We start from the raw sequence: 13,345 nt of genomic DNA on the forward strand, positions 1-13,345 counted from the left end.
TTTTTTCTCGAAAATCAACGGGACTTGGATCGGGAATCTCAGAAATCTCCCCAGTCCCCACCCTCTGAATGTGAGCACCAGTGGGAGCAAGTGCTTATTTACGGCAAGTACCCAGCGAATATATGCGGAAGATGCGGTGCTAAAAGGTACGCTCGCTGCATCGATGACCAGGATTTCGAAGGAAGGAACTTTAGTTTCCCCTCCTGCCGGAAACCTGGGCGACCGTCTGGACCACCGTGCTGCATCAAGACCGTTCGCGGCCATCAATGCACGTATCCATCCATATTGGGCAGTGATAAATGCAGGAGGCACTTGAGGTTATTCCCTAAGACATGCCACCGGTGCGGAGCTCCGATCGCCCGCGGCAAGGCTTTGCACGGGGAGATCCTATACATACCCGGATTTGACCTACTATGGTCGGACGTGGTGGGGAAGTATGATAATAAATCCGCGGAGAGGATGAAACCTTTCTGCTCTTCCAAAGGCATGGAGAGCGCGTAGAATCCTGCAGGAAGTGGGGTAAATGAACGGTTTTTGCATCCCGCTAAGGCAGGAGGCAAAAATCATGGGAGATCGATCCATCGCTTAGGGGCGTTCGATCCATCGCTTAGGGGCGTTCGATCCATCGCTTAAGGGCGTTCGATCCATCGCTTAGGGGCGTTCGATCCATCGCTTAGGGGCTTTCGATCCATCGCTTAGGGGCGTTGGCGATGCTATAAATAAAATGACGTTCATCAAAATCACCGATCCCAAGCAGCGTGAGGCGCTTGCTAGAGACCTGCAGGAGACCAAGCGCAGCATCCAGGCTAGCGATATGCAGCGTCGTCTAGATAAGATTGGACTCAGCCGCGACCTCTCCAAAATATTAAAGCCCGTGGTCGAGACGCAAAAGGAGACCGCTTCCCAGATCGTCAAAAAGATCGAAGATATCCCGCTTGCTCTTCCCACCCCGTTGCTAGCCCTTCCTCCTCCTGCCGCCGACGACGACCCACTACCCATCGAGCAAGCACTGACTACCAACCTCAGTCCTCGGGCAGCCCACTATCTTCAGCTCAGTATGACTCCCAAAGCCGATCATACCTTTGGATTGCGAGTGGAAGACGATGCCATCATGATTGGGAATCTACCCGTCACTTTCGACGGAGACGATATCTTCATCGACGGCGAGCGCTATAAGGGCACCCCCGGCTTGTGGGAGCTCATGGTCATGAAGCAGCCCGAAGATTTCGAGGTGGATGACCTGCATACCTATGGTGATATCCTACGAGCATCGGACGCCATGTACCAAGGCAATTCTGCAGTCTCGCAGACCCCCAAGGCTAGCAAAAGCAAGAAATGGAAGGAAATCGTCTCGTACCTCTATAAGCAAGATAAGTATGGGAGTGGGGTGCAGACCGTCTTCCTCCCCAAATGCTTCGACCAGTTGCTGAATCGCCTCGATCTTTGCGCCGCTGCCTATCAGGCTGGGAATAATGGGGTGCGCAATGAAATCGTGGCCATCCTCGACGCCATGAGGAAATCCAACCATATCAGCAGGGGGGAGTACGAGAAGCTGCATCGAAAGCTCCTATAAATAAATCTACGATGCCTTTAGTAGTGAATCATGGTTATCGCCGGAGATATGCAGTCGGTGGACGAGGACTATTCGATACCATCGCCAGTCTGGCCGGACGAGTATTTACCTCTTCCGCCGCGAAGACGTTGGGTAGCAAGGCCGTGAGCGCCGCTTCCAATGCAGCCCTGAAAGGCTTGGAGAAAGGAGCGACGAAGGCCGTGGACCACGTCGTTCATCGAGCGACCCGCAAGAGGAAGCCCCCAGCCCCACCCGCCAAGACCAAGAGGACCTCGCAGCAGCAAGCCCGCCTCAATAATCTCATCTCGGGTGGGGGCATCGCCACCATCCACGACTTCGTTCAGCGCTATAAATAAATATATGATGTCCGATATGCTTACTATCACCGAAGGATTGACTTTCGACGAAAGTCTCCAGGAGTATCAGGTTCACGAGTACGAACCTCAAGCCGGGGCTCAGCTGAATAATGCCGGTGCGGAGATACGCATCAATATCGAGACCCAGGATCTCTTCCTCCACCCTGCCGAGAGCTATCTCTTGATCGAGGGCCGACTCTTGAAGAACGATAATACTGCCTACGCTGATGCAGACCTGGTATCGCTCACCCATAACGGAATCATGCATCTCTTTCGTAGCATCAGCTACCGACTCTCCGGCCAGCAGATTGAGCAGCTCAACGACCCCGGCATCGCCACCACCATGCTGGGAATGCTGACGTACCCCGACGACTTTTCCAAATCGCAAGGCCTCAACCAGCTATGGTTCAAGGATTCCACGGCCGAGGCTGCGGCAGATAATATTGGATTCGCAGCACGCCATGGGTATATCATCGCTAAGCCACTCAATAAGGGGTCGTTCTCCTTCTCCATTCCGCTCAAGCACGTCTTCGGCTTTGCCGAGGATTACGATAAGATCGTCTACGGATTCAAGCATGAGCTCTCCCTGGTGCGCGATTCGGATGCCAATGCGGTGCTGAGAGCCGCCGCCGTCAACGACGTGGCCAAAGTAGTCTTAAGCAAGGTCTCCTGGTTCGTTCCCCACGTCACCCCTTCCGACGAAAAGAAGCTGCGGCTCTATAAGACCATCCAGAGCAAGACCAAGATCGATTGCGGATTTCGCATGAGGCAGTGCGATTCCATTGCAGTGCCCCAGACCTCACAATTTCACTGGCGTCTATCCGCTAAAAGCGGGCGTGAGAAACCTCGATGGATCATCGTCGCCTTCCAGACGGATAGGAGTAATGATCAGACGCATAATGCCGCCGTCTTCGACCACTGCCAGTTGCAAAATATCCACGTGACCCTCAATGCTGATCGCTACCCCGCCGTGGACTTCAATGCCGACTTCCCCCAATGCAAGGTTGCTAGGGTCTATAAGGAGGTTGCCGAATTCCGCAAGAAATTCTACCACATGGAAAGTCTGCTGAGCAATGGCGGCGTCAACCCCTCCGACTTCATCGATCTCTACCCCCTATTCGTCATCGACGTGAGTCATCAGTCCGAGCGTCTGAAAGAGTCGACCGTGGATATCCAGATCCGAGCCGACTTCAAGCGCAACGTCCCTGCCAATACCCAAGCCTTCGCCCTAGTCATCTCCGATCGAATCCTCCAGTTCGAATCTGATGGCCAGAAGATGAACGTCGTCTTCTGAGGAGGATTAAATAAATGGACGATTCACTTTTGCGGAAAATCGCCACCAATACCGAACCCAAGCAGGGGTTCTCCTTCATCGTCTCTGGGGATGATAGCCAGATTTTGACCCGCTTCAACCCACCCCTTCAACTGCGTGAGGAGAAATCTTACGAGATGGCCCTCGTGAATCTGGAGACGTACTACTCCATCCCCAATATCCATGCCGGAAATAATTCCTTCCGCTACTCCCCAGACGATGGCGCCAACTGGTTTCCCGTCGCACTAAGCACTGGCTCCTACGGCATCGAAAATATCAATGATGAGATCCATCGGCAGCTGCGACTCAATAAGCATAAGCCCAAGATCATCCTCGATGCCAATCGTGCGACCCTGAGAGCAACGCTTACCCTCGCCACACACTATCAGGTGGATTTCAACGTCCCAAATAGCATCAGTAGCGTGCTGGGCTTCGAGCGTCAAATCTATACTTTCGACCAGACCACGAACGGCTACTCAGAAGGGGAGAATATCGTCAATATCATCAGCATCAATAGCATCTTGGTGAATAGTGATATCATCAGCGGAAGCTATGTGGATGGAACCCAGCAGTCCACCATCTATAGCTTCTTCCCCGCCGTGGACCCAGGCATGAAGATCCTTCAGACCCCCAGAAATCTAGTATATTTGCCCGTGACCCTGCGAACCATCAATCGTATGGAGACTTATCTGACCGATCAGCACGGTACCCCCATCGATCTCAGAGGCGAGCATCTCACCATCCGCTTTCATCTTCGCGAAGTATAAATAAAGAATGTATCACGAGTACGGTTTGAGCTTGACGAAAAATCAAGCAGATAAGCTCCAGCGGGCGGCAAAGAAAAGCTGTCCAGTCACCATTCGCTTGTCCCACGCGAATTTGAGAGGTGATCATAAGATGTTGCTCACTGCCCGGCAGGTGCAAAAGATCACCAAGCTCCTGCAGCAAGGCATCGGTGGTATGAATCTGGAGATGAGCGCCACCCAATTGAAAGAAAATATGCAAAAGGTAGGGGGCTTCCTACCCATGCTGGCCGGGCTGGCTATGAGAGCTCTTCCCATGTTGGCAAAGACCGTTCTGCCGGCCCTGGGAGTGGGTGCGTTGAGTGGTCTGGGTAGCTCTGCCATTTCCAAAGCCATCGGCTCTGGATTATACTTGAAGCGTGGTGGGTGCGTCTGCTCCGTGAAACCTAGCGGAAGCGGTCTCTCCCTCAAACCTTCCACCGCCCGCATTGTCCAGGGCGATGGACTCTACTTGAAGAGCGGTCAGAAATTTTACGATGGCTCTGGGTTAATTCTTGGTCCCAATAGCCCCTTCAAGAACGTCCCCCTCCTTGGCATGCTTCTCTAGACCCCTAGATAAATGACCGATGAAATCGATGGTAGAGTCGATGATTTCCTGGAATCCGAGGTCCAAAAGTATGCCCGCATGCTGCAAATCTATAAGCGGCTGGATAAGGTGGTCTCCATTGCCTTAGGCGCATCTTCCATCGGCAGTCTTCTGCTGACTAGTGGCACCATGGGATCTGCTTTGACCGGGGTTGGTGCCATGGCTTCCCTCCCCTTTGGATCCCTCGCTTGCCTGACTGCCACGACCGTACTGGTGTTCTCTCTGATCTCCAAGCGAATCACCAAGAAGAAGAAGAAGCACCGCGATACTCTCCGCTTGGTCAGATCCTATCAGTCTCAGCTCCCGGGTGAATATGATACCCCTGCAGTCTGCCTGAAGAATTACTACGATGAAAAGGATCGGTTGCGCCAGCCTTCAACCCCTTTCAGCGAAGATCTCACCAAGCATTCCCAAGACCCACGCTGATCCCTAACCCTCCAATATTTTTTTTCCAATGGGTTTCCCCATCAGAAAAAATATTCTACCGCCCCTCAAATCACCACTTCAAAATCGAAGTAGTCATTACCGCTCTTCTTTGCCTTCTTCATCCCATAGTTATCGATCTTGAGCAGGTTCCACTTATTCCGTGGTATTCGATCCATCTCCCGGATCATCCTACTGCACGCCCAGACCTTAGTCTTCACCCCTTTCCTCTCCAGCGTTAGAATCCTGCTCTCCCCATACCTACTTTTCGTCTCCCGGACGTCTATCACTTTGAATATTTCCCAAGCCAGGTCGCGCCATCTCAGTATCGGCTCGCTTCTGGCTTCCCTTTGGATCTGTCCCCTCTTTCTCACCTCCTCGTCGCTTTCTTCCCGCCCCAGACCAAGCAATCGGACGGACTTATCCATATTTTGCGATTCGGAATTCATGATTTATTAGGGTTTCCAAATTTTTTAATCTATTTTATGTTTTTGGTGGGACGGACCCCTCCACGCCCCCAGATGCCCTACCGATGAGGCTTCCCAGCACTTTTCAGCATCCCTGACTCGCTCACGATCCATTTGCACCCCAGGGCCCAAAATTGGGGATCCTATGCAGAATTTTCCCTTGAAATGGCATTTGAGGCAGAACTCTCATTTTCTCACTACTTACAGCACTAAACTTACAGATTCGCGCTTTACAGATATAACGAATGCTGTACAATAACTGAAGCAAAGTCATAGTTTAATATCGGTCTGCACTTTTGGCTATGTCATTATAAGGTGTCTGCCCGTACTATAATATGTAGGGCTAAGGAATATAATTTATAGGAATGAAATAGATTTCTTCAAATTCATATTTCACTCTTACAAATAAATCCTTTTTAAAAGAAATACATCAATACTCGAAAGAAGCAATGTGATTATATATCGGTTTTGTTTCCAACGACAAACATTATGTACAACATTTCTATTTTTTTTACATTCTTTAGTATACAATGAATGGGAAATAATTCAAGAACAATTTATCGTTATTGTGGTCAGATGGAGTTGTCTCTCTTTTTTCGTTTTTTAAATTGTTGACAAATATCGGTGACACGTTACAAATATAACATTAAAAACAAAGCAGTTAGTCAGATGTAAATAAAATATTAACTAGTTTTCAATATAAGATCATGTTAGTATAAAAAGAATTGCAATTGCCTCTCTCTGTAACAGTGTATGATCATTTTTTTTTTATTATCTCAAATGAGGGTAAACCAGATGTATGTGCATGTTGTTTAATACCTGTTTACAACCTAAAAGTTTAAAGTGGGTCTCATTTGAGTCTAAGCGTGATGCGGGATTGTCGATTTTTTGTAAGCGTGACACGTGAAAGTCAAATTATTGTGTCGTGAAAACGGGAAATGAGGTCTATCGGGACCCGGGAAATGGTGTGTGTTACTCTGCTGGCAATTTAACTTTCTCCATCAAATAAAACATTTACGTGTTTTAAAAGCGAAGATCTAGAGTGCATGGCCTTTTATAGCTGACTATGCGGTAGGGGCTTTGCTCATTGTTGAAGGCCGTACGGTGACCTATAGTTGTTAATGTCTGTGTCATTTTGGTCTTTTGTGGATAGTTATATCATTGGCAATCATACCGCATCTTCTTTTTTTATATGCACGTGTAACTGAATAGAATTGAGATGTGTATATTGTTATCACAATAACAGTTGGATGATATTTAATTAAGTTCAACCCTTTTATGTGACATTTTGAACGAGGTAAAAGCATGCCATTTTTTCAAACAATTTTGAACGAATTGATTCATTCAATGTGATGTCTCTCTTTCGTCTGCCAATGATTTGTCCCCATGAAAAAAAATTAGAATATCACATAGTTTAGCTACGGTAGTTTAGCTCTTAAAGAAATTGAAATATGAAAACAATATATATAAACAAAGAATGTTCAAACGAAAAAAATTCTCCTGTACAAATACTACATATCGTACAATTTCTCATGGACGAGATTTAGAGAAAGGGAGTTTTAGTCTACAGATAACTTAAATTTTAATAGATTTTCAGACCATGCTACACTTGCATTGCTCACACATGTATGTGTTTATCATGAAACGTGTGGCCAGCATTACGTATACGAAAGTTTTATTTTGATTTGTTTAACATATAAAAATGCAAACAAACTCTTATAGCTTTTTACCGAATACAAAAAAACATATACATAAATTTAAATCACAAAAGATGCAAATTTTTAAAAGTAAAAGTTTTACATATTTTGATATTAAATTTTTCCTATTCATAGTTTTACCTATAGAGATAAAGAAGTTATATTTGGAATGACACCGAACGTAAAAATTATGGGTTCATTCAAGAAATTATGGATATCTTATTATATAAACATTATCTTCATGAATATGTGATTATCTTTATGCGAGATGGAGTTTTCCCTACAAAACAATCTTGGAAAATTATAGTAAATAATACGGTAGACAAAGTACAAACTAATGAATGGACTCGTCGAATACAGAGTGACAATAACTTTTTTCGTTTTAGAATATTCACCTCTCGGTCAAAGTCCCTGATTTCTGGAAATGCGCTAGATCATCAAGAGAAATCATAAATGCATACTTCATAACAAAATTACTAACTAACATCCCTAAAAACACGGGAAGCACTTGCGAGGTATGCGACAGACCATTTGTAGATGTATACGTAGATGCGTGTTGTAGTTGTTGTGGTACTCAATCAATCATAGATGCATGGTGGAATTTCATTATTGAAAGGTTTCCATTGCAATTTTTTATTGCAATTATTTGTCGAACTGTATTCATACGATGATGATCAATTTTACTACATTCTTTTGGGCAAGCACATAACAACAGTAAATATCGACACTGACAATTTTCTTAGTTTGTGCCACGTACACGTTGCACTCTGTGTTGCTGAGTATAGCAGAGTAACGAGAAGGATAATATAGTAGCTTGCTAAGTACATGAACTGTCGTTAGTGAGAGCAATTTTCTTAAAATGGTCTTTTGGTAATAGGCTTAAGTTATTGTAAATAGTGTAATATTGTATTGTATTGCCTGTTTTGTAAACTTTTGTAATTTAATTTGTTAACATATATGTTGTTCGTTGAATCTCTTGATAGAGGAAATAAAGAAATGAATGAATGAATGAAGGATTGAATGTCATAATTGGCAGAACAGTTTGGATTTAATATACACGAACACTATGAGCGACATACCCGTAGCCAGGGGGGTCGGACCCCCCCCCCTTGAAAACAAATAAGCACTGTTAAAGTCAATGTTTTGTTAGAATTGTGACTGTTAAAGTCGAGTTTGTGAGTCCAACGACCCCCCCCCCCCCCCTCCCCCCCCCCCCCCTTGGAAATTCCTGGCTACGGGCCTGAGCGATTCAGTTATTTTATTTTTATCTTCACGATGTTACTGTTGTTTTAGCCAACTAATTACAATATTGCAAATAGTTAGCATATTTTAAAAATACAACTACGTAGTCTGCGTAATCAATCATCTTTCGCCCAAAAATAGATCATTCTGATGACGCCAGCTCGAATGACGTCATTTGAATAATATTGTGTTAGGTTGTGTGAAGATGGGGAAAACATGGGTCCGAGATAAATGTTAAAAAAATAGCCATGATACAGCTGCTTGAAACCTTATACAAATATATTGTTTTGCAAATATTTATTTAACCCGTATTGCACTGTTTTATCATGTTTATGCGGTAAAAGTATAAAATAAAATAACGGCTCTTTTACATAACTCAACTGGTCAGATTAGAAAAGGAACAAACACAAATATAATCAAATAGTTAATAGGAAACAGCGGTATTTTAATATAAATTATACATATCTTTTAAATGCAAAGTAATGGACCTCATAAACCTGTTAAAACAAACACTGATTAGGTTTTTAATATAAACTTCAATGAAGCTGTGTTCGCTTTTTTTCTTCTTTTTTTTTGGGGGGGGGGGGGTGTCGTAAGAACAAATGTTACCTATCTTTGCTAACTTTTACGTCATCTAATGAATATATCTTATTTGTAGTCATACCACATCTTGTGTTTTTTTTAATTGTTGAAATTACACACCTGAATAAGTAGATCTAAATTGTAACCAAATGGTTGACATGTGGTTAAAAGATATAATCCTAGTACAATGTAGTAGTATGGTTAACATAAATGTCATACTAGAGTTTATTTACATTCAAATTCACTTAAATAACTTTAAAATTTTGAACCTTTGTTTGATCGTGATGTTTAAACGCAAAGACTTTCTTTTGCTTCGTGAATATTTAAAGAATACATTATAGATCATTATAAGACTATATATATGTACATGAAGAGGAAAGGATTTTCCCATCTTAATACTTCCGGATTGTATACTTGTAAACCTTGAAAAGATATTTGAAGATTTGAAGTCGTACTTTATCAGGTTAGTAATTTATTAAAAAAGAAATACTTCATACCGACATAAATAAACACGATAATGGGGAACTTTTCTATGACAGCAACACCACTACACAAATAGAAAAATTGAGTTTTAAGAATGCCAGACCTAGTCATTTTTTAACATGTATGTTTTGAATATCTCCGTATTTTGATGTCGGGCATGAACAAAAAAGGATTTTTTGTTATTGAAATTTGCTGTTTCGAAAAAAATCAAAATTATTTAAAATTAAGCCAGGAATGTATTTCCCTCGTGCAAAGCTCTGAGTCCTTTACTGGTTTCGGCTATACATATTGTCTTGTTTGGTTTATAGCTCTTCATCCTTTAAATAAACTTTGAATTTTCAAATATTTTTCAGCATCACTGAAGACACATTGATTGTCGAAATTTGCATCCGATGCAGACAAATTGATACCGTTTATGTTATATTGTCATAACATACATTTCTGTACATGTAACCGATAAAAAAAATAAAAATATAAGTTAGAAGATATGCGGCGTGAGTGCCAATAAGAAAACTCTCCATCCAAGTCACAGTATATAAAAAATAAACAATTATTGGTCAATATACATGTGTACATATGAAAAGTTTTTTCTTCATCATAAAGTTCCTTTTTTGAAATCTGTGAATAAAAATATTTTAAAAAGTGTGTCATTTCTTTAAACTTTGCTGAAACCAATTTAACGATGTTATAAAGTATTGTTATGATAATTTAATTTTATTTGTCACTACCATGTGATGTTTATCTTTATACAAATCTATGACATGTTATTTTTACATGTCTACCTGTGTCTACACACAATGTATCTATTATATTATGGACCAAGGTATTTCGACACAAGTTCATTTATGAGGATCTGGGTGGGGTATCCTTAATTTTAAGTATATTTTACCTATATCAAGGGCACTTTTTCTTTCTCTTAACGAAATAATGCCTTTTTATGTTAAACTCTCATGGAAATGATTTTTTATAATATTGTTCTTATTTAATATTATGATTTCTGTATTTGTTGTACATCTTTAATTTCTGTGATTAGTTTTGTAGAGCCTAATTCTTTTATTTTTAACAGTTATTTTTATATTTATTATTATTTTATATTCCTTAATTTATTTTATTTTTGCTCATTTTCTCTGTTTCTATTTGTTTTCGACCAATTTCCCTCTCTGTAAAACAAACCAGGCTTATGATTTTTTTTTTTAAAACAAAACAAAGTACAAAGTTGAAGAGCACCGGTGGCCATTTTTATCTTAAAATTATTCCAGACCCTCTTTGATAAAACATATCATTGCGTAATGAGTTACTGTACGTAAATGTGTTTTAAAATAATTCACTTTGAACTCGCTATTAAAATTTGCATTTTACTACTGTACTCTAAAACAACATATTAAATAACCACAAAATCTTAGCTATTATAGTTTCTAAAACGCATTGTCATATAAAAGTTACAAATTTATGTAAAATGCAGCCTTTCAAGGTTTTAATTTTAGAAAAAAAATGTACATATCACTAACAGGTTACCAACGACAGAAAATGTTAGAATTGTTTTAGATAAAGAATAAATCTTATGTCCATGACCATAGACTTAACAGGCTATCGATATGACAGATGTCGGTCCTGTCCTTCACATACTTTAGAATTGTTTAATTGTAAAATGAATTGAATCTACTGGGGATCCCGATATCTTAGTTTGTCGGTCCTGGGGCCGGTAACAAGAAATTTAATTAAGAGAGTCCCTCAGGTTGTTCGTAGATCGGTCTTATTTTCCCCTTAAGTTGCATCGTAATAGTTTCCAAGTAACGAGTACTTAATAATTTTCTGCCGTCTCCGTTTTTTTGGTTCCTCGCAAAGAAGTTAAAATCACCTTAAATGAATCATAAAAATGTTTTAATGAACGATAAAATGCGCATAACAATCAACTACCCATTTAACCAAAGGAAAACAATTCTGGCCTCAGACCACCATTATTCTTTCCCTTTTGCTACCATGCTTTATTTTTTATATAAAAGTCAAATTGATGAATTAAAAAATTTGTACCACTTCAGACATGAAATTAATTTAACTGCTTAAAGACCATTATTATTTAATAAAATATGCCTGTCTCAGGACAATCTATCAGTGCCTTTTCTGTTTAGTGCCCTATTATTCACCAGGCCATTGGTAGGATTTGAATCTTGTATAAATGATGTAGGCTTATTTTTCTATCCTACTTTCATTTCAGTCAAATCACTACTAAAATGGTTTACTTCTATAAATTGTGTTTTGGATGGAGAGTTGTCTCATTGGCGCTCATACCACATCTTCCTATATCTTTTCACTTTAAACAATTTTTTTTAACATTTTGAAAGCCTTTTTACAACAAATAAAATCACAAAAATACTGAACTCCGAGGAAAATTCAAAACGGAAAGTCCCTAACCAAATGGTAAAATCAAATGATAAAACACATCAAACGAATGGACGACAATTGTCGATGCTATTCCTGACTTGTTACAGGCATTTTTAAAGTGTTTAAAAAATTATGGATGTAACCTAGTTTAAAGAGCTAAATTTCTCACTTGTATGACAGTCTTATCAAATTCCATTATATTGATGACGATGTGTGAACAAAAATGTCAAAATAGGTGTATAACAGCAACACGAAACCCACTAAAAACTGGGGATGATTTCAGATGATCCGGAAGGGTAAGCAGATCCTGCTCCATGTGTGGCGCCCATCGTGTTGCTCATTATATTACGAAGCCGGTAAATTGTCTAATTCTAATTTGTTTGGTCACATTCGTGAAAAAGAAATGGGACTGTAGTTACGGTATAATGAACATATCTGATGGTCACATTCGTGAAAAAGAAATGGGACTGTAGTTACGGTATAATGAACATATCTGATATCATCTGTATAATGGAATTCCATAACGGTCAACCAACTCATGATGGCCTCCGTAAAATCCAAGAAGTGATGATGTAAACTTCACCATTTGGACTTTTGGTTTAAAATTGAAAAGAGTCACAAATTTCATTGCTTTAAATTTAACACTTCTCTCAACAAGCCAAAATTGTAATGATTAACAATAAAGAGAAACTACATGTACCATCCTCCACACACATGGCCAAGAAAACACTGAGAAGTTATTTCCTATTCAGATGAATTAATAATTAGAAAAAAAAGTTCTAATGTTCACGTATTAACTTTTTTTAAGCAACTTAATCTATTATTAACTAGTGAATGTACAGCTAAGAGTAGTCGGGACCACTCTTACAAAAACAATATCAAGTGAAGCTATTGCGAACTGTTCTTGGTACACCCCTAAGTTGATAAGTTTGTTTTAAGAACACTTAATAACTGACAAAATTTAAGAATGATTTTGTGTTACCGGAATTAGTAAGATCGCTTTAAGGTAGACGTAAGAATCGTTCTTAAATCATGCACTTTTGCAAAGCATTAAGGGCTGTCGATCATTCTAAGATAGGTCTGAGGTTGGGTCTTGTTACATTCTTAAATCTTAAGACACCCTTTAGACGTTCGTAAGACATAATAATGCTTCTTGTTACTGGCCCCTGGTCTTGAAGTCATAAACCTCTTCTCAGTGCTCCGGGAACAAAAATCATGAAACCCAGCAATTTGATTGGTTGATTTTAGAGTATGAGTACAAAAAACTGACTCAAAAGTTTTTATGACTTCAAAGCCATAAATGCGGTCATAAAACTTTCGAGCACGATTTTTGTACTCAGACTCAAGAACCGACCAATCAAAATATTTAATTTTGCGTTTCGAGTACTTAATTTGTACTCGACGAAATGAGTAAAGTTTTATGACCGAGAGCCCTGGTC

General features: G+C 40.7%; 1 protein-coding gene across 1 annotated transcript; it reads left to right on the forward strand.

Annotated features, from left to right (window-relative positions):
- Positions 1-724: 724 nt before the first annotated feature.
- Positions 725-1,573, forward strand: LOC134700582 (uncharacterized). Its single transcript, XM_063561962.1, has one exon. The coding sequence runs from the start codon at positions 725-727 to the stop codon at positions 1,571-1,573; it is 849 nt and encodes a 282-aa protein (XP_063418032.1).
- The last annotated feature ends 11,772 nt before the right edge of the window (positions 1,574-13,345 follow it).

This window comes from Mytilus trossulus, unplaced genomic scaffold (genome assembly GCF_036588685.1).
Source record: "Mytilus trossulus isolate FHL-02 unplaced genomic scaffold, PNRI_Mtr1.1.1.hap1 h1tg000164l___fragment_2___debris__unscaffolded, whole genome shotgun sequence".
NCBI classification, from domain to species: domain Eukaryota; kingdom Metazoa; phylum Mollusca; class Bivalvia; order Mytilida; family Mytilidae; genus Mytilus; species Mytilus trossulus.